The 22,096-nt window shown below is 48.2% G+C and overlaps 1 protein-coding gene across 3 annotated transcripts in view; it reads left to right on the top strand.

The window, feature by feature from the left end:
* Positions 1 to 22,096, top strand: part of IPO11 (importin 11) — a 628,234-nt gene that overhangs the window by 2,259 nt on the left and 603,879 nt on the right. For all 3 annotated transcript variants that reach the window (XM_069749262.1, XM_069749270.1, XM_069749278.1), the window contains exon 2: positions 16,083 to 16,233. In XM_069749262.1, coding sequence (XP_069605363.1) covers positions 16,083 to 16,233 — 151 coding nt within the window. The remainder of the gene's footprint in view (positions 1 to 16,082; positions 16,234 to 22,096) is intronic.

Below are 22,096 nucleotides of genomic sequence, written 5' to 3' on the forward strand. Positions count from 1 at the left end.
GCCTCAGTACCCCAATAACAGCCCCTGCCTCAGTACCCCAATAACGGCCCCGGCCTCAGTACCCCCATAACAGCGCCGGCCTCAGTACATCCATAACAGCCCCGGCCTCAGTACCCCAATAACGGCCCCGGCCTCAGTACCCCCATAACAGCGCCGGCCTCCGTACCCCCATAACAGCCCCGGCCTCAGTACCCCAATAACAGCCCCTGCCTCAGTACCCCAATAACAGCCCCTGCCTCAGTACCCCCAATAACAGCGCCGGCCTCAGTACCCCCATAACAGCGCTGGCCTCAGTACCCCCATAACAGCGCCGGCCTCAGTACCCCAATAACAGCCCCTGCCTCAGTACCCCAATAACAGCCCCTGCCTCAGTACCCCCAATAACAGCCACGGCCTCAGTACCCCCATAACAGCGCCGGCCTCAGTACCCCAATAACAGCGCCGGCCTCAGTACCCCAATAACAGCGCCGGCCTCAGTACCCCAATAACAGCCCCTGCCTCAGTACCCCCATAACAGCCCTGGCCTCAGTACCCCCATAACAGCGCCGGCCTCAGTACCCCAATAACAGCCCCTGCCTCAGTACCCCCAATAACAGCCACGGCCTCAGTACCCCCATAACAGCGCCGGCCTCAGTACCCCAATAACAGCGCCGGCCTCAGTACCCCAATAACAGCCCCTGCCTCAGTACCCCCATAACAGCCCTGGCCTCAGTACCCCCATAACAGCGCCGGCCTCAGTACCCCAATAACAGCCCCTGCCTCAGTACCCCCAATAACAGCCACGGCCTCAGTACCCCCATAACAGCGCCGGCCTCAGTACCCCAATAACAGCGCCGGCCTCAGTACCCCAATAACAGCCCCTGCCTCAGTACCCCCATAACAGCCCTGGCCTCAGTACCCCCATAACAGCGCCGGCCTCAGTACCCCAATAACAGCCCCTGCCTCAGTACCCCCAATAACGGCCCCTGCCTCAGTACCCCCATAACAGCCACGGCCTCAGTACCCCCATAACAGCGCCGGCCTCAGTACCCCAATAACAGCCCCTGCCTCAGTACCCCCAATAACAGCCACGGCCTCAGTACCCCCATAACAGCACCGGCCTCAGTACCCCAATAACAGCCCCTGCCTCAGTACCCCAATAACAGCCCCTGCCTCAGTACCCCCATAACAGCCACGGCCTCAGTACCCCCATAACAGCGCCGGCCTCAGTACCCCAATAACAGCGCCGGCCTCAGTACCCCAATAACAGCCCCTGCCTCAGTACCCCCAATAACAGCCACGGCCTCAGTACCCCCATAACAGCACCGGCCTCAGTACCCCAATAACAGCCCCTGCCTCAGTACCCCAATAACAGCCCCTGCCTCAGTACCCCCAATAACAGCCACGGCCTCAGTACCCCCATAACAGCGCCGGCCTCAGTACCCCCATAACAGCGCCGGCCTCAGTACATCCATAACAGCCCCGGCCTCAGTACCCCAATAACAGCCCCTGCCTCAGTACCCCAATAACGGCCCCGGCCTCAGTACCCCCATAACAGCGCCGGCCTCAGTACATCCATAACAGCCCCGGCCTCAGTACATCCATAACAGCCCCGGCCTCAGTACCCCAATAACGGCCCCGGCCTCAGTACCCCCATAACAGCGCCGGCCTCAGTACCCCCATAACAGCGCCGGCCTCAGTACATCCATAACAGCCCCTGCCTCAGTACCCCCATAACAGCCCCGGCCTCAGTACCCCCATAACAGCGCCGGCCTCAGTACATCCATAACAGCCCCGGCCTCAGTACATCCATAACAGCCCCGGCCTCAGTACCCCAATAACGGCCCCGGCCTCAGTACCCCCATAACGACCCCGGCCTCAGTACCCCCATAACAGCCCCGGCCTCAGTACCCCCAATAACAGCCACGGCCTCAGTACCCCCATAACAGCGCCGGCCTCAGTACCCCCATAACAGCGCCGGCCTCAGTACATCCATAACAGCCCCGGCCTCAGTACCCCAATAACAGCCCCTGCCTCAGTACCCCAATAACGGCCCCGGCCTCAGTACCCCCATAACAGCGCCGGCCTCAGTACATCCATAACAGCCCCGGCCTCAGTACATCCATAACAGCCCCGGCCTCAGTACCCCAATAACGGCCCCGGCCTCAGTACCCCCATAACAGCGCCGGCCTCAGTACCCCCATAACAGCGCCGGCCTCAGTACATCCATAACAGCCCCTGCCTCAGTACCCCCATAACAGCCCCGGCCTCAGTACCCCCATAACAGCGCCGGCCTCAGTACATCCATAACAGCCCCGGCCTCAGTACATCCATAACAGCCCCGGCCTCAGTACCCCAATAACGGCCCCGGCCTCAGTACCCCCATAACGACCCCGGCCTCAGTACCCCCATAACAGCCCCGGCCTCAGTACCCCCATAACAGTGCCGGCCTCAGTACCCCCATAACAGCCCCGGCCTCAGTACATCCATAACAGCCCCGGCCTCAGTACCCCCATAACAGCGCCGGCCTCAGTACCCCCATAACAGCCCCTGCCTCAGTACATCCATAACAGCCCCGGCCTCAGTACCCCAATAACAGCCCTGGCCTCAGTACCCCCATAACAGCCCCGGCCTCAGTACATCCATAACAGCCCCGGCCTCAGTACCCCCATAACAGCCCCGGCCTCAGTACCCCCATAACAGCGCCGGCCTCAGTACATCCATAACAGCCCCGGCCTCAGTACCCCAATAACGGCCCCGGCCTCAGTACCCCCATAACGGCCCCGGCCTCAGTACCCCCATAACAGCCCCGGCCTCAGTACCCCCATAACAGTGCCGGCCTCAGTACCCCCATAACAGCCCCGGCCTCAGTACATCCATAACAGCCCCGGCCTCAGTACCCCCATAACAGCGCCGGCCTCAGTACCCCAATAACAGCCCCGGCCTCAGTACATCCATAACAGCCCCGGCCTCAGTACCCCCATAACAGTGCCGGCCTCAGTACCCCAATAACAGCCCCGGCCTCAGTACATCCATAACAGCCCCGGCCTCAGTACCCCAATAACAGCCCTGGCCTCAGTACCCCCATAACGGCCCCGGCCTCAGTACCCCCATAACAGCACCGGCCTCAGTACCCCCATAACAGCCCCGGCCTCAGTACCCCAATAACAGCCCCGGCCTCAGTACCCCCATAACAGCCCCGGCCTCAGTACCCCCATAACAGCGCCGGCCTCAGTACCCCAATAACAGCCCCTGCCTCAGTACCCCCAATAACAGCCACGGCCTCAGTACCCCCATAACAGCACCGGCCTCAGTACCCCCATAACTGCCCCGGCCTCAGTACCCCAATAACAGCCCCGGCCTCAGTACCCCCATAACAGCGCCGGCCTCAGTACCCCCATAACAGCCCCTGCCTCAGTACCTCAATAACAGCCCCTGCCTCAATACCCCCAATAACAGCCACGGCCTCAGTACCCCCATAACAGCGCCGGCCTCAGTACCCCAATAACAGCCCCTGCCTCAGTACCCCAATAACAGCCCCTGCCTCAGTACCCCCATAACAGCCCCGGCCTCAGTACCCCCATAACAGCGCCGGCCTCAGTACCCCAATAACAGCCCCTGCCTCAGTACCCCCAATAACAGCCCCGGCCTCAGTACCCCCATAACAGCGCCGGCCTCAGTACCCCAATAACAGCCCCTGCCTCAGTACCCCCAATAACAGCGCCGGCCTCAGTACCCCCATAACAGCGCTGGCCTCAGTACCCCCATAACAGCACCGGCCTCAGTACCCCAATAACAGCCCCTGCCTCAGTACCCCAATAACAGCCACGGCCTCAGTACCCCCATAACAGCGCCGGCCTCAGTACCCCCATAACAGCGCCGGCCTCAGTACATCCATAACAGCCCCGGCCTCAGTACCCCAATAACAGCCCCTGCCTCAGTACCCCCAATAACAGCCACGGCCTCAGTACCCCCATAACAGCGCCGGCCTCAGTACATCCATAACAGCCCCGACCTCAGTACATCCATAACAGCCCCGGCCTCAGTACCCCAATAACGGCCCCGGCCTCAGTACCCCCATAACAGCGCCGGCCTCAGTACCCCCATAACAGCGCCGGCCTCAGTACATCCATAACAGCCCCTGCCTCAGTACCCCCATAACAGCCCCGGCCTCAGTACCCCCATAACAGCGCCGGCCTCAGTACATCCATAACAGCCCCGGCCTCAGTACCCCAATAACGGCCCCGGCCTCAGTACCCCCATAACGGCCCCGGCCTCAGTACCCCCATAACAGCCCCGGCCTCAGTACCCCCATAACAGTGCCGGCCTCAGTACCCCCATAACAGCCCCGGCCTCAGTACATCCATAACAGCCCCGGCCTCAGTACCCCCATAACAGCGCCGGCCTCAGTACCCCAATAACAGCCCCGGCCTCAGTACATCCATAACAGCCCCGGCCTCAGTACCCCCATAACAGTGCCGGCCTCAGTACCCCAATAACAGCCCCGGCCTCAGTACATCCATAACAGCCCCGGCCTCAGTACCCCAATAACAGCCCTGGCCTCAGTACCCCCATAACGGCCCCGGCCTCAGTACCCCCATAACAGCACCGGCCTCAGTACCCCCATAACAGCCCCGGCCTCAGTACCCCAATAACAGCCCCGGCCTCAGTACCCCCATAACAGCCCCGGCCTCAGTACCCCCATAACAGCGCCGGCCTCAGTACCCCAATAACAGCCCCTGCCTCAGTACCCCCAATAACAGCCACGGCCTCAGTACCCCCATAACAGCACCGGCCTCAGTACCCCCATAACAGCCCCGGCCTCAGTACCCCAATAACAGCCCCGGCCTCAGTACCCCCATAACAGCGCCGGCCTCAGTACCCCCATAACAGCCCCTGCCTCAGTACCTCAATAACAGCCCCTGCCTCAATACCCCCAATAACAGCCACGGCCTCAGTACCCCCATAACAGCGCCGGCCTCAGTACCCCAATAACAGCCCCTGCCTCAGTACCCCAATAACAGCCCCTGCCTCAGTACCCCCATAACAGCCCCGGCCTCAGTACCCCCATAACAGCGCCGGCCTCAGTACCCCAATAACAGCCCCTGCCTCAGTACCCCCAATAACAGCCCCGGCCTCAGTACCCCCATAACAGCGCCGGCCTCAGTACCCCAATAACAGCCCCTGCCTCAGTACCCCCAATAACAGCGCCGGCCTCAGTACCCCCATAACAGCACCGGCCTCAGTACCCCCATAACAGCGCTGGCCTCAGTACCCCCATAACAGCGCTGGCCTCAGTACCCCCATAACAGCACCGGCCTCAGTACCCCAATAACAGCCCCTGCCTCAGTACCCCAATAACAGCCACGGCCTCAGTACCCCCATAACAGCGCCGGCCTCAGTACCCCCATAACAGCGCCGGCCTCAGTACATCCATAACAGCCCCGGCCTCAGTACCCCAATAACAGCCCCTGCCTCAGTACCCCCAATAACAGCCACGGCCTCAGTACCCCCATAACAGCGCCGGCCTCAGTACATCCATAACAGCCCCGACCTCAGTACATCCATAACAGCCCCGGCCTCAGTACCCCAATAACGGCCCCGGCCTCAGTACCCCCATAACAGCGCCGGCCTCAGTACCCCCATAACAGCGCCGGCCTCAGTACATCCATAACAGCCCCTGCCTCAGTACCCCCATAACAGCCCCGGCCTCAGTACCCCCATAACAGCGCCGGCCTCAGTACATCCATAACAGCCCCGGCCTCAGTACCCCCATAACGGCGCCGGCCTCAGTACCTCCATAACGGCGCCGGCCTCAGTACCTCCATAACGGCGCCGGCCTCAGTACCTCCATAACGGCCCCGGCCTCAGTACCCCCATAACAGCCCCGGCCTCAGTACCCCCATAACAGCCCCGGCCTCAGTACCCCCATAACAGCCCCGGCCTCAGTACCCCCATAACTGCCCCGGCCTCAGTACCTCCATAACGGCCCTGGCCTCAGTACCCCCATAACGGCGCCGGCCTCAGTACCCCCATAACGGCGCCGGCCTCAGTACCTCCATAACGGCGCCGGCCTCAGTACCTCCATAACAGCGATAGATTAATTCCTGTATAGCTGCTCCAGCCTTGTTGCCTCCATAGCAGTACAAGTCTAATTGCCTTTTTAACCTTGACAATCTTGAAACCGGAGCCCGACTTACTATACCAGTGTCGCTATACTGCCCTCCATGATGGTGCTAGTCTAATATCAGTGCATTACCTCTATATCATTAACCCCTTCACTCCCCAAGCCTGTTTGCGCCTTCATGACCGAGCCAATTTTTACAATTCTTCTGACCACTGTCCCTTTATGAGGTTATAACTCTGGAACGCTTCAACGAATCCCACTGGTTCTTTTTTAATGCAAAATTGGTAGGAATCGTTAACAGACATCATTTCATGTATGGAGAGCCTCTAATGTGCCTAAACAGTGGAAACCCCCCACTAGTGACACCATTTTGGAAACAAGACCCCGCAAGGAATGTGTCTAGAGGTGTGGTGAGCACCTTGAACCCACATGTGTTTCACAGAATTTTACAATGTTGAACTGTGAAAATGAAAAAAAAAAACATTTTCCAGCAAAAATGTTGGTTTTGACCCAATGTCTTCATTTTCACAAGGGTAATAGGAGTGAAGTGGACCATCCAGTTTGTTGTACAATTTCTCCTGAATACGCCGATACCCCATATGTGGTCAAAAACTACTTTTAAGGCAGAGTGCAAAGGTCAGGAAGGAAGAAGCACCGTATTAGAGTTCAGATGTTGCTGGAATGGCTTGAGGGTGCCATGACACATTGGCAGAGCCCCTGAGGTGCCAGAACAGCAGAACACCTCATAAGTGATGTCATTTTACAAACTATACCCATAAATGTAAGCCATAATCATCAACATTAACAAATAAACACTTGAAATACACTGTGTGCAGAATTATTAGGCAAGTTGTATTTTGATCACATGATCCTTTTTATACATGTTGTCCTACTCCAAGCTGTTCAGGCTTGAGAGCCAACTACCAATTAAGTAAATCAGGTGATGTGCGTCTCTGTAATGAGGAGGGGTGTTGTCTAATGACATCAAAACCCTATATAAGGTGTGCTTAATTATTAGGCAACTTCCTTTCCTTTGGCAAAATGGGTCAGAAGAGAGATTTGACGGGCTCTGAAAAGTCCAAAATTGTGAGATGTCTTCCAGAGGGATGCAGCAGTCTTGAAATTGCCAAACTTTTGAAGCGTGATCACCGAACAATCAAGCGTTTCATGGCAAATAGCCAACAGAGTCACAAGAAGCGTGTTGGGCAAAAAAGGTGCAAAATAACTGCCCATGAATTGAGGAAAATCAAGCGTGAAGCTGCCAAGATGCCATTTGCCACCAGTTTTGCCATATTTCAGAGCTGTAAAGTTACTGGAGTAACATAGTAACATAGTTAGTAAGGCCGAAAAAAGACATTTGTCCATCCAGTTCAGCCTATATTCCATCATAATAAATCCCCAGATCTACGTCCTTCTACAGAACCTAATAATTGTATGATACAATATTGTTCTGCTCCAGGAAGACATCCAGGCCTCTCTTGAACCCCTCGACTGAGTTTGCCATCACCACCTCCTCAGGCAAGCAATTCCAGATTCTCACTGCCCTAACAGTAAAGAATCCTCTTCTATGTTGGTGGAAAAACCTTCTATCCTCCAGACGCAAAGAATGCCCCCTTGTGCCCGTCACCTTCCTTGGTATAAACAGATCCTCAGCGAGATATTTGTATTGTCCCCTTATATACTTATACATGGTTATTAGATCGCCCCTCAGTCGTCTTTTTTCTAGACTAAATAATCCTAATTTCGCTAATCTATCTGGGTATTGTAGATCTCCCATCCCCTTTATTAATTTTGTTGCCCTCCTTTGTACTCTCTCTAGTTCCATTATATCCTTCCTGAGCATCGGTGCCCAAAACTGGACACAGTACTCCATGTGCGGTCTAACTAGGGATTTGTACAGAGGCAGTATAATGCTCTCATCATGTGTATCCAGACCTCTTTTAATGCACCCCATGATCCTGTTTGCCTTGGCAGCTGCTGCCTGGCACTGGCTGCTCCAGGTAAGTTTATCATTAACTAGGATCCCCAAGTCCTTCTCCCTGTCAGATTTACCCAGTGGTTTCCCATTCAGTGTGTAATGGTGATATTGATTCCTTCTTCCCATGTGTATAACCTTACATTTATCATTGTTAAACCTCATCTGCCACCTTTCAGCCCAAGTTTCCAACTTATCCAGATCCATCTGTAGCAGAATACTATCTTCTCTTGTATTAACTGCTTTACATAGTTTTGTATCATCTGCAAATATCGATATTTTACTGTGTAAACCTTCTACCAGATCATTAATGAATATGTTGAAGAGAACAGGTCCCAATACTGACCCCTGCGGTACCCCACTGGTCACAGCGACCCAGTTAGAGACTATACCATTTATAACCACCCTCTGCTTTCTATCACTAAACCAGTTACTAACCCATTTACACACATTTTCCCCCAGACCAAGCATTCTCATTTTGTGTACCAACCTCTTGTGCGGCACGGTATCAAACGCTTTGGAAAAATCGAGATATACCACGTCCAATGACTCACCGTGGTCCAGCCTATAGCTTACCTCTTCATAAAAACTGATTAGATTGGTTTGACAGGAGCGATTTCTCATAAACCCATGCTGATATGGAGTTAAACAGTTATTCTCATTGAGATAATCCAGAATAACATCCCTCAGAAACCCTTCAAATATTTTACCAACAATAGAGGTTAGACTTACTGGCCTATAATTTCCAGGTTCACTTTTAGAGCCCTTTTTGAATATTGGCACCACATTTGCTATGCGCCAGTCCTGCGGAACAGACCCCGTCGCTATAGAGTCCCTAAAAATAAGAAATAATGGTTTATCTATTACATTACTTAGTTCTCTTAGTACTCGTGGGTGTATGCCATCCGGACCCGGAGATTTATCTATTTTAATCTTATTTAGCCGGTTTTGCACCTCTTCTTGGGTTAGATTGGTGACCCTTAATATAGGGTTTTCATTGTTTCTTGGGATTTCCCCTAGCATTTCATTTTCCACCGTGAATACCGTGGAGAAGAAGGTGTTTAATATGTTAGCTTTTTCCTCGTCATCTACAACCATTCTTTCCTCACTATTTTTTAAGGGGCCTACATTTTCAGTTTTTATTCTTTTACTATTGATATAGTTGAAGAACAGTTTGGGATTAGTTTTACTCTCCTTAGCAATGTGCTTTTCTGTTTCCTCTTTGGCAGCTTTAATTAGTTTTTTAGTAACAAAAAGCACAAGGTGTGCGATACTCAGGGACATGGCCAAGGCAAGGAATGCTGAAAAACGACCTCCTTTGAGCAAGAAACATAAGAATAAACATCAAGACTTGGCCAAAAAATATGTTAAGACTGTTCAAAGATTTTATGGACTGATGAAATGAGTGACTCTTGATGGGCCAGAGGCTGGATCAGTAAAGGGCAGAGAGCTCCACCCCGACTCAGACGCCAGCATTGTGGAGGTGGGGTACTGGTATGGGCTGGTATCATCAAAGATGAAGTTGTAGGACCTTTTCGGGTTGAGGATGGAGTGAAGCTCAACTCCCAGACCTACTGCCAGTTTCTGGAAGACAACTTCTTCAAGCAGTGGTACAGAAAGAAGTCGGTATCGTTCAAGAAAAACATGATTTACATGCATGACAATGCTCCATCACATGCCTCCAACTACTCCACAGCGTGGCTGGCCAGTAAAGGTCTCAAAGAAGAAAAAATAATGACATGGCCTCCTTGTTCACTTGATCTGAACCCCATGGAGAACCTGTGGTCCCTCATGAAATGAGAGATCTCCAGAGGGGGTAGCCGAGACCCTGATCATGTTCTTTGTGGTCTCGGCTACCCCCCGCAGCCGAGACCCCAAAGATTCTCCCGGTGCCGGCCGGCGGGCGCACTGCGCATGCGCCTGCCATTGTGAAGATGGCGGCGTCCATCGGGAGCCACGAGAAGCACCGGGGGGACACAGGTAAGTATTGGGGGGCTACCTGGGACCCCATTTCTCTGTCCTCTGATGTGCGATCACATCGGAGGACAGAGAAATTAAAAAGAAATCGCGTTTTTTTTTGTTTGTTTTTTCGATCGCCGGTAAACGGTTAATTACCGGCGATCGCAAATGCGGGGACGGTAAAAAAAAACCCGAATCATGTTCTCTGGGGTCTCGGCTACCCCCGGCAGCCGAGACCACGGAGAAAATCCAACTCTGGGGGGCGCTATTTACTTTTTCCACAGCGCCGTTAATTAACGGTGCTGTGGTTTAAGTACCCTTAGCGGCCGCCGTTAAAAGGCGTATCGGCAGTCGTTAAGGGGTTAAAATAGTAATTAAAATGTATTAATGCACTGTTTGCAAACATTTCTATATGAAAAATATTATATATTTTTCTATAAATATACATATTTACCACTAGGGGGAGCATTTTCCGTTTTATACCTCAAGCAGCTACAGTAAGATTTAGCAGCTGTACTGTTAGCAGCAAAATTGGGGCAGTAACTGCTGACATCACCATTTCCCTCCCCTTTTGGGTGGTCTAATATCCCTGGGGCAGAATGAAGAGCAGCATCACGGGGCAGCACCATTTTGTGTGTGACTGCCCTGTGACCTGCTATCACCAGCAGTTACTGCATAAGAGGCACAGCTTGTTTACAGAGGAGCAGAACACAGTGGGCTCAACAGCATTTTTTGTGAATAACAGTCTTGCCATCCCCCTTCCCCCACCTTAATCCCTGTCCTGTCAGCTGCCCTGCTCTCTCTCCAGGTGTCACCTCCCTCTCTGCAGGCTGTGAGTGCAGCTTACCAGAGATCACAGGGACTGTGTGTGAGGGGGAGGCGGAGACACAGCAGGAGAAGCACACAGGGCAGGGTGCGAGGAGCAGAGGATGTCTGCCCACTGTGCCCAGGACGTGCCTGCTTGGAGTACAGAGGAGCAGTGAGGGCTTCTTCTGTCCGAGTCCGCACCATGTGTGGAGACGGGAGCAGCGCCGTAGGGAGGAGACACATCCCGACCCAGGCTGCCCGGCTAGGTAAGACCTGAGTGCTCCGATCGCCGGCCACGGCAGCACTACCGCAGGACCTCTTCATGCCCCATAGGGGACAGGAAAAACACTGGAGGTGGCAGGAAGGGGAGGGTATTTAACCTCTTTGTGTTTCCTGTCCCCCATTAGGGCGGGGAGACATCCTCCAGTACCGCTGTCGTGGAAGGTGACTGGAGAAAAATATTTTTTTATTTTCACGACTCGACATTCTAAACTTCTGTGAAGCACTTGGGCATTCAAAGTTCTCATCACACATCTAGATAAGTTCCTTGGGGGGTCTAGTTTCCAAAATGGGGTCACTGGTGGGGGGTTACTACTGTTTAGGTACATCAGGGGCTCTGCAAACGCAATATAACGCCCACAGACCATTCTATCTAAGTCTGCATTCCAAAACGGCGCTCCTTCCCTTCCGAGCTCTGCCGTGCGCCCAAACAGTGGTTTACCCCCACATATGGGGCATCAGCGTACTCGGGATAAATTGGACAACAACTTTAGTGGTCCAATTTCTCCTGTTACCCTTGTGAAAATAAAAACTTGGGGGCTACAAAATCTTTTTTGTGGAAAAAAAAATATTTTTTTATTGTCACGACTCTGCATTCTAAACTTCTGTGAAGCACTTGGGCATTCAAAGTTCTCACCACACATCTAGATAAGTTCCTTGGGGGGTCTAGTTTCCAAAATGGGGTCACTTGTGGAGGGTTTCTACTGTTTAGGTACATCAGGGGCTCTCCAAACGCAACATAACGCTCGCAGACCATATCAAAGTCTGCATTCCAAAACGGCGCTCCTTCCTTCCGAGCTCTGCCGTGCGCCCAAACAGTGGTTTACCCCCACATATGGGGTACCAGCATACTCAGGACAAATTGGACAACAACTTTTGGGGTCCGATTTCTCTTGTTACCCTTGTGAAAATAAAAACTTGGGGGCTACAATATCTTTTTTGTGGAAAATTTTTATTTTTTTATTTTCACGACTTTGCATTCTAAACTTCTGTGAAGCACTTGGGCATTTAACGTTCTCACCACAAATCTAGATAAGTTCCATGAGGGTCTAGTTTCCAAAATGGGGTCACTTGTGGGGGGTTTCCACTGTTTAGGCACATCAGGGGCTCTCAAACGCGACATGGCGTCCGATCTCAATTCCAGGCAATTCTACATTGAAAAAGTAAAACGGCACTCCTTCTCTTCCAAGCTCTGCGGTGCGCCCAAACAGTGGTTTACCCCCACATATTGGGTATCGACGTACTCAAGAGAAATTGCACTACAACTTTAGTGGTCTAATTTCTCCTGTTACCCTTGTGAAAATAAAAATTTGGGGGCAAAAAGATCATTTTTGTAGAAAAAATGTGATTTTTTTATTTTCACGGCTCAACGTTATAAACTTCTGTGAAGCACATGGGGGTTCAAAGTGCTCACCACACATCTAGATAAGTTCATTAAGGGGTCTAGTTTCCAAAATGGTGTCACTTGTGGGGGGTTTCCACTGTTTAGGCACATCAGGGGCTCTCCAAACGCGACATGGCGTCCAATCTCAATTCCTGCCAATTCTACATTGAAAAAGTAAAACGGCACTCCTTCTCTTCCAAGCTTTGCGGTGCGCCCAAACAGTGGTTTACCCTCACATATGGGGTATCGGCGTATTCAGGAGAAATCGCACAACAAATTTTGTGGTCTAATTTCTCCTGTTACCCTTGTGAAAATAAGAATTTGTGGGCAAAAAGATCATTTTTGTGTAAACAAATGCGATTTTTTTATTTTCACGGCTCTACGTTATAAACTTCTGTGAAGCTCTTGGGGGTTCAAAGTGCTCACCACACATCTAGATAAGTTCCTTAAGGGGTCTAGTTTACAAAATGGTGTCACTTGTGGGGAGTTTCCACTGTTTAGGCACATCAGGGGCTCTCTAAACATGACATGGCGTCTGATCTCATTTCCAGCCAATTCTGCATTGAAAAAGTCAAACGGCGCTCCTTCACTTCTAAGTTCTGCGGTGCGCCCAAAAAGTGGTTTACCCCCACATATGGGGTATTGGCGTATTCAGTAGAAATTGCATAACAAAATTTATGGTTACATTTCTGTTTTTACACTTGTGAAAATAAAAAAAATGGTTCTGAATAAAAATGTTTGCAAAAAAAAGTTAAATGTTCATTTTTTCCTTCCACATTGTTTCAGTTCCTGTGAAGCACGTAAAGGGTTAATAAACTTCTTGAATGTGGTTTTGAGAACCTTGAGGGGTGTAGTTTTTAGAATGGTGTCACACTTCATTATTTTCTATCATATAGACCCCTCAAAATGACTTCAAATGTGATGTGGTCCCTAAAAAAAAAAGGTGTTGTAAAAATGAGAAATTGCTGGTCAACTTTTAACTCTTAGGGTACCGTCACACTATAACATTTTGATCGCTACGACGGTACGATTCGTGACGTTCCAGTGATATCGTTACGATATCGCTGTGTCTGACACGCAGCAGCGATCAGGGATCCTGCTGAGAATCGTACGTCGTAGCAGATCGTATGGAACTTTCTTTCATCGCTGGATCTCCCGCTGTCATCGCTAGATCGGTGTGTGTGACACCGATCTAGCGATCTAGCGATGCGATCCAGCGATGCGTTCGCTTGTAACCAGGGTAAACATCGGGTAACTAAGCGCAGGACCGCGCTTAGTTACCCGATGTTTACCCTGGTTACAAGCGTTAAACTAAAAAAAAACAAACAGCACATACTTACATTCTGGTGTCCGTCAGGTCCCTTGCCGTCTCTGCTTCCCGCATTGTGACTGCCGGCCGTAAAGTGAAAGCAGAGCACAGCGGCTGTGCTTTCACTTTCACTTTACGGCCGGCAGTCACTGAGTGCGGGAAGCAGACTGCAAGGGACCTGACGGACACCAGAATGTAAGTATGTGCTGTTTTTTTTTTTTTAGTTTAACGCTTGTAACCAGGGTAAACATCGGGTAACTAAGCGCGGTCCTGCGCTTAGTTACCCGATGTTTACCCTGGTTACCCAGGGACCTCGGCATAGTTGGTCGCTGGAGAGCTGTCTGTGTGACAGCTCCCCAGCGACCACACTACGATTTACCTACGATCACGGCCAGGTCATATCGCTGGTCGTGATCGTAGGTAAATCGTATAGTGTGACGGTACCCTTATAACTCCCTAACAAAAAAAAATTTTGTTTCCAAAATTGTGCTGATGTAAAGTAGACATGTGGGAAATGTTATTTATTAACTTATTTTTCCTGACATATCTCTCTGATTTAAGGGCATAAAAATACAAAGTTTGAAAATTGCAAAATTTTAAAAATTTTCACCATATTTCCGTTTTTTTCATAAATAATCACAAGTAATATCGAAGAAATGTTACCACTAACATGAAGTACAATATGTCACGAAAAAACGATCTCAGAATCAGCGGGATCCGTTGAAGCGTTCCAGAGTTATAACCTCATAAAGTGACAGTGGTCAGAATTGCAAAAATTGGCTCGGTCATTAAGTACCAAATTGGCTCTGTCACTAAGGGGTTAAGCTTAATTTAACAAAAAAACAAAATACAAGAAAACTGGTGGCACCTTCCCTTTAAGTTGCCTAATAGTTCTGCACAGTAATAGTTACCTGCACAAACAGATATCCTCCTAAAATAGCCAAATCTAAACAAGAACCCACTCCAACTTCCAAAAATATTAAGCTTTGATATTTATGAGTCTTTTGGGTTGATTGAGAACATTGTTGTTAATTAATAATAAAAATAATCCTCTAAAATACAACTTGCCTAATAATTCTTTACACAGTGTAGACCACTATGTTTGTAATGACTATATATGATATACGAGTTTCACTTTTTGTATTCGAGAACAAAAAATTAACTTTTTGATGATATTCTAATTTTGGGAGAAGCACTTGTATATATCTGTCCTATATAGACACCTACAGTGGGGAGAATAAGTATGTAACACACTGCCGATTTAGCACTTTTTCTAGGGTTTGGCAGGTACCTATGTGATCACTTTTTATTTTATGCCAGGCATATTGTGTGTCTCTTTTTGAGACATTCCTAATAGTATACTTATTTTTTATTCATTTACTTGTGAATATATTGATTAATAAACTCATTATATTTGATATCAGTGTATGGATCTCTTCTGTTCCTGGGTTGCAGTATGTGAAGTGCATACTCCCGGCCAGTTTTTGAGCTATCACAATTCACTTGTATTGGTCTAGGCCACGCACGTCTAGCCGGCACGTGATTACATACCGGTATATACAGACTTGTACCCCAAGGCCAGACAAAACCTTTCAGCAAGGAATTAAACGCTGGCGCCTTCCTTTTGACATCTAGTAAACTATGGAGGGTCTTCCAAGCAGAAAACTCTTGAAGAATGGCCGGCTCACTTCTTGGTGCCATTGGAAAACTAAAATAGTTAAGAGACGCTCAAAAACCGGAACAGCCAGGGCAGTGGAGTTGGTAAGCCAGACCTCTGACTCCGACTCCTCAATTTTCATGACACCAACTCTACCAAAAAGGGCTCCAACTCCACGACTCCGACTCCAAAGCGCTGCTGAAAATTCCCCGCATTTTTATACAGTAGCATTGTGGATGAGATTTTATGGGATCCGATTCTCATGTAAAAAAAAAAATCCACAGCATAAATAGACCTGTTCTGTGGATTTGTAGTCCGCCGCTTGTCAATAATTCTCATTCTTCTCAATCGCTACCTGTTCACACCTTGCAGTGCAGTGTAACAAATTTGCAGCTTTTCTGCAAAGGAATCTGCAATAACACTTGGTAGTTTTCTGTGGACACAGCCCTGTTAGACATAATGAGAATATAAGCGGGTCCATTACTGATCAGGATATAGCGGGAAGCTCGGATGGCTGGGGTTGGGAGCAATCATTTCACACCAAGGCTTTATTTCCCTTTGCTGGTGTTAGGACATTTGCTGACTTGTGAGCTTTTTCTTCTGCAGGTTCCCGGATCTGATGGATCTGAACAGTGCCAGCAGCGTTGTGCTTCAGGTCCTGACACAGGCGAGCAGCCAAGATTCGAGGGTCCTGAAGCCGGCGGAGGAGCAGCTCAAGCAGTGGGAGACCCAGCCCGGCTTCTACACCGTTCTCCTGGTAGGTCCTAAGGGCGCTGTCACAGGCCTTCATGTTGATTGTGAAGCCTAAAGATGATTGCACAAAGAGCAGAAGTAGAGTCGCTCCTGTGTAATTCCTCTCCCACTCCTGACACTGGACTAAAATACTGCATCAGGATGGCTTGTGTGAACGCACCCATAGAGTACGTGCACCCGTTATCTTCAGGCAGGTCTGATCTGAAACCCCGGCTGAAAAAGCTCCCAGAAAATGCTCGAAAGAATGATCACATGCATTTTTACATTTTTATGGAAAAGCGACTCGCTGTTCGAATGTTCAGTCTTTTAGCAGTGAGCTGACCATTTTTCAAGCATCTTTACTCTGAAGACAATGCTTATTTTACAATGCAAGACAATGGGAAGCCTCAAAAGAATCCTTGATAGCTTTACAAGTATCTTCGCAGCGGTTTTAGCTTTAAGGAAACACTAGTGATTTCTTTATTATTGAATGGGGTTAAAAAGAAAAAAAAACTTCCAGAAAACACCAGTAAAAAAAAACAAAAAACAAGCAGTCAAAAAAAAGAAAAGAAAAAAGCTCAGGAAATGGCCCCCTTCAAAAAAAGCACGAAAAAGTGCTCCAGGAAAAAACACAAAACTCTGGTGTTTCCTTGAATAGTAATTTTCTTGAAAGGCTCAGCAGGGTGTACACACAGCCTAAGGGGAGGTTCTCATGTTGTGGATTTTCATTGTAAATTTGCATGCAGAAAATGTAAAACCTAACGGAATAACAGCCAAGTAGCTAAAACCCCAACAACTCTCATCCACACGTTGCTGAAAAGCTTCTGCACGGAAATTGACATACGGTGCAAATTTTTAAGATTTCAGTTCTTCTTGTAAAATCAGCGTGGATGTCTCTTTTTTGCAATGGAAAAGGTGAAATATGCGCCAAATTTGCAGCAAAATTCACAACGTGTGAACTTCTCCTTGTTTTGTAAAAACAAAATGAGCAAATGCCCTGCAGACTGCAGTAAGTAAGTAAATAATAATAGTGCAGGGTATTTGCTCATTTTGTTTTTATCTTTGGTTCTGTTTGTTAAATGTTAATATGCACCTAAACGTTGCACTTACTCCACCATGTATTCCGGATCATTTTCTTGGTTTTGTTTTACTTTTTTCGTACTCTGTAAATATACGTGCATGGTTCCCGTTGTATGGACTGGGAATTTTGTCTATATAGTTTTCATCGGGTGGGTGTCTGAACTGTCAGGACCCAGGTCCTGCTCTGCCACCGTCTATTTTGACATCTGCGGGCATACAGGTCCTTCTCAAAAAATTAGCATATAGTGTTAAATTTCATTATTTACCATAATGTAATGATTACAATTAAACTTTCATATATTATAGATTCATTATCCACCAACTGAAATTTGTCAGGTCTTTAATTGTTTTAATACTGATGATTTTGGCATACAACTCCTGATAACCCAAAAAACCTGTCTCAATAAATTAGCATATTTCACCCATCCAATCAAATAAAAGTGTTTTTTAATAACAAACAAAAAACCATCAAATAATAATGTTCAGTTATGCACTCAATACTTGGTCGGGAATCCTTTGGCAGAAATGACTGCTTCAATGCGGCGTGGCGTGGAGGCAATCAGCCTGTGACACTGCTGAGATGTTATGGAGGCCCAGGATGCTTCAATAGCGGCCTTAAGCTCATCCAGAGTGTTGGGTCTTGCGTCTCTCAACTTTCTCTTCACAATATCCCACAGATTCTCTATGGGGTTCAGGTCAGGAGAGTTGGCAGGCCAATTGAGCACAGTAATACCATGGTCAGTAAACCATTTACCAGTGGTTTTGGCACTGTGAGCAGGTGCCAGGTCGTGCTGAAAAATGAAATCTTCATCTCCATAAAGCATTTCAGCCGATGGAAGCATGAAGTGCTCCAAAATCTCCTAATAGCTAGCTGCATTGACCCTGCCCTTGATGAAACACAGTGGACCAACACCAGCAGCTGACATGGCACCCCACACCATCACTGACTGTGGGTACTTGACACTGGACTTCAGGCATTTTGGCATTTCCTTCTCCCCAGTCTTCCTCCAGACTCTGGCACCTTGATTTCCGAATGACATGCAAAATTTGCTTTCATCAGAAAAAAGTACTTGGGACCACTTAGCAACAGTCCAGTGCTGCTTCTCTGTAGCCCAGGTCAGGCGCCTCTGCCGCTGTTTATGGTTCAAAAGTGGCTTTACCTGGGGAATGCGGCACCTGTAGCCCATTTCCTGCACACGCCTGTGCACGGTGGCTCTGGATGTTTCCACACCAGACTCAGTCCACTGCTTCCTCAGGTTCCCCAAGGTCTGGAATTGGTCCTTCTCCACAATCTTCCTCAGGGTCCAGTCTCCTCTTCTCGTTGTACAGCGTTTTCTGCCACATTGTTTCCTTCCAACAGACTTACCATTGAGGTGCCTTGATACAGCACTCTGGGAACAGCCTATTTGTTGAGAAATTTCTTTCTGGGTCTTACCCTCTTGCTTGAGGGTGTCAATGATGGCCTTCTTGACATCTGTCAGGTCGCTAGTCTTACCCATGATGGGGGTTTTGAGTAATGAACCAGGCAGGGAGTTTATAAAAGCCTCAGGTATCTTTTGCATGTGTTTAGAGTTAATTAGTTGATTCAGAAGATTAGGGTAATAGGTCGTTTAGAGAACCTTTTCTTGATATGCTAATTTATTGAGACAGGTTTTTTGGGTTATCAGGAGTTGTATGCCAAAATCATCAGTATTAAAACAATAAAAGACCTGACAAATTTCAGTTGGTGGATAATGAATCTATAATATATGAAAGTTTAATTGTAATCATTACATTATGGTAAATAATGAAATTTAACACTATATGCTAATTTTTTGAGAAGGACCTGTATAGTGAGGTGAAATACTAGAGTTAGGTACTTTCCTGATTGGGTCACCTTGTCGTGGCAGGATGGCTTTTTTTGATTAATATAGTGTTAGCTAAGTGCCCCTATGCTCAAGGCTGTGGAGTCGGTAAGCCAAACCTCCGACTCCTCAATTTCCATAACATTGACTCCGACACCACCAAAATGGGCTCCGACTCCATGACTCTGACTCCACAGCCCTGCCTATGCTATTTACATGTATTATTACATAGTTACATATTACATAGGTATTTTCTTACTGCAGGGTATGTGCTCATTTTTTATCCTAAGTCCTTTCTCTGCATAAAGGCAGAAGCTCAATAGAGAAATGGGTCATGTTCATACCTGTGGTAGTTGTGCAGCCAAATGATTGTTCTCTTAGGACAGTGTTCCCCAAGTCCGGTCCTCAATAGCCACCAACAGGTCATGTTTTCAGGATTTCCTTAGTATTGCACAGGTGATAATTGCATCACCTGGACAGGCAAGCATTCAATCACCTGTGCAATACTAAGGAAATCCTGAAGACATGACCTGTTGGTGGCTCTTGAGGACCGGACTTGGGGAACACTGTCTTAGGATATAGAGGCTTTCATTTTTTTTTTTTTTAAAAAACATTTCTGCAAAGAAATCATGAGTTTTCCCAACCCAAATTTACGTAAAAGACACTTATTAAATAAGCTCTTTTTTCAGTGGGAACATTGCACCGCTTCTCATACAGCCGGTTTCCAGAAAAGCTGCAAGAAGTGACATAGCTAATACCGCTGTAATTGGGCTGATTCCAAGACCGCAGTGGATAGCAGATCACGGATTAGTCACATGACAGTTTACACTGGGAAATCGCGGCTGAAAGTTGGGTTTTGTCCCTAATTTCTGCAGCAGATTCTGAAGCAGTACATTTTTTGGACGTGTATTGGCTGGTTAGCGTAATTTAAGAATGGAATGAAGTATTTTGGGCAAGTGCCGGTATCCCCCACTCAGGTGCATCAGTATATACCCACCTAGCAAGGGAGTCAGTAATCGAAGGACCCCTTTTCCTATAAGTGAGGGTCTTCCATCCTCATGTGGAAGTTTCAGCTTTCGACACGGTCTTTCTAGTAGCTCGTCCGCTGTCACCATCTTGTACCCGTGACGTTGCGGGTCTTCTTACACCGAATGGATTAATAACGACTCCTGTTTATGGGTCTTCATCTCCTGTGCGTTTCTTGGCGTCAGTCTGATCCGCGGAGATTTCCGCCTGTCACTTGACTCTCGATGAGCCGCGCTCGCTTCATTTATCTCACTTTCTATTGGCAGGCCTTTCTTCTGCTGTCAGATGCATTGTCACATTTTATCTATGTCCAACTGACATTTTTTAATGTTTTCTTGACGTTTTTCTGCTTTCTGTAGTTCTGGCTCCACGATTTGATTTTTTTTCTTGTACACATGACATAAATTTCATTTGATTCTCGGTTCACATTTTATTTTGCACTCAGTCTGCAAAAACTTTGCATGAATACCTCCAGACCGCTCACTGCGATATCCTGCGTGTTTATATGGAAGCTCAAACTTTGTTAAAGGGGTGTTCCCACCCTAGACCTTTATTGTCTATAGTTTGACAGATGCAGGACCATCTGGGACCCATACCTACCACCAAAATGTGCGGAACCCCCCCCAAACCTTGGCGCTCCAGTTGAAGCAGCTTCTGGATTCAAGCAAAGAAGAATGAGCGGAGAGATATGCAACTTTCGGAATCGGGCAACCATGCTTGCTGTCCATCTGTTCTGTGCTTGGATATGGCGGCAGACAGCTGCTGGCAGGGCAGTACGGGGGGATCAGTGGACGTCTACAGGCACAAACTGCTCCACCAGCTCCGCTGCCTGCGAAAACACACGTAACAGTTCTCAGACCGGTCACCAGGTCAAAAGTGGCCCATTTTTGCTTCTGTTTTATTCCCTCTGCTTACTTATTTACTTACCACAGGGTATTTGCTCATTTTGGTTCCTTTTTTCCCTCTTCTTTTTTCCCCTTGGTAAAGAGAAGAAAAATGACTCTTAAAACACACTCCAATCAAAGTTTTTATTCTTCTAATATATTGCAATCACCATATTATATATAGCACTGTGCACTGACAATTGCTAACTTTACCTCTCTACTCAGCTAATTCCTCTCTTTTCTCTGCTCTATGTAGACACAGGAAGTCTCTTGTCCCTGCATTTATCTATTCCCTTCTTCACCTCCTGATCCAGCTGCACAAACACCCCCCCCCACCAGGGACTTTTGCAGTGATGACTCAGACAGAGGAAAAAGTACCTCCTGTTTCTACATAGAGTTTAGAAAGATTCAGCTAGTCAGTTATTAATCACTGATGTCATAGACCTAATGGAAAAGCGAAGAATTAACTGGGCAGAAAGGCAAAATGAGCAGTTGTAAGTACACAGTGCTGTATAATATGATGACTGCAATATATTAACAAAATACAAATTTTGATGGGAGGAGGGGTGCTTCTTTAATAAAAAGGCCCATATCTCTGGCTGATTTTTTTTAAACACTTTTTAAAAAAATCAGTACTCATGCGATCAGCTGGAACGCAATAAAAGCAAAAACTGGAAACTTTTGAATTGGTGATGTGTCCTCTTTAAGATCAGGGATGCAACCGCAGGGGTGTAGCTAGAGTCCAGTAGTCCCACAACGTGCCACAGGATCTTCTTCCTGTTCACTGCAATGAAGTGATGACCTTGTGCTCGATGCTGATGATCTCCGCTCCGAGCCTCGGAGGCAGAGCAGGGAGCCATTGACTCTCTGCTCCTCCATAACTGGATATGTGTCCTCAGGATCTGGACCCTTTTTTATCAATATCTTTGACACAGTGAAGAATAACTCATGTAAATAAGACCCTCTACCACATTGATCTATTCGCTGAACTAAGGTTTGTTTTGAAACATGACCGAAAAAAACCATAGCAAGCGATTGGAGGTTGGTCAAACTC

This window comes from Ranitomeya imitator, chromosome 1 (genome assembly GCF_032444005.1).
Source record: "Ranitomeya imitator isolate aRanImi1 chromosome 1, aRanImi1.pri, whole genome shotgun sequence".
Classification (NCBI taxonomy): domain Eukaryota; kingdom Metazoa; phylum Chordata; class Amphibia; order Anura; family Dendrobatidae; genus Ranitomeya; species Ranitomeya imitator.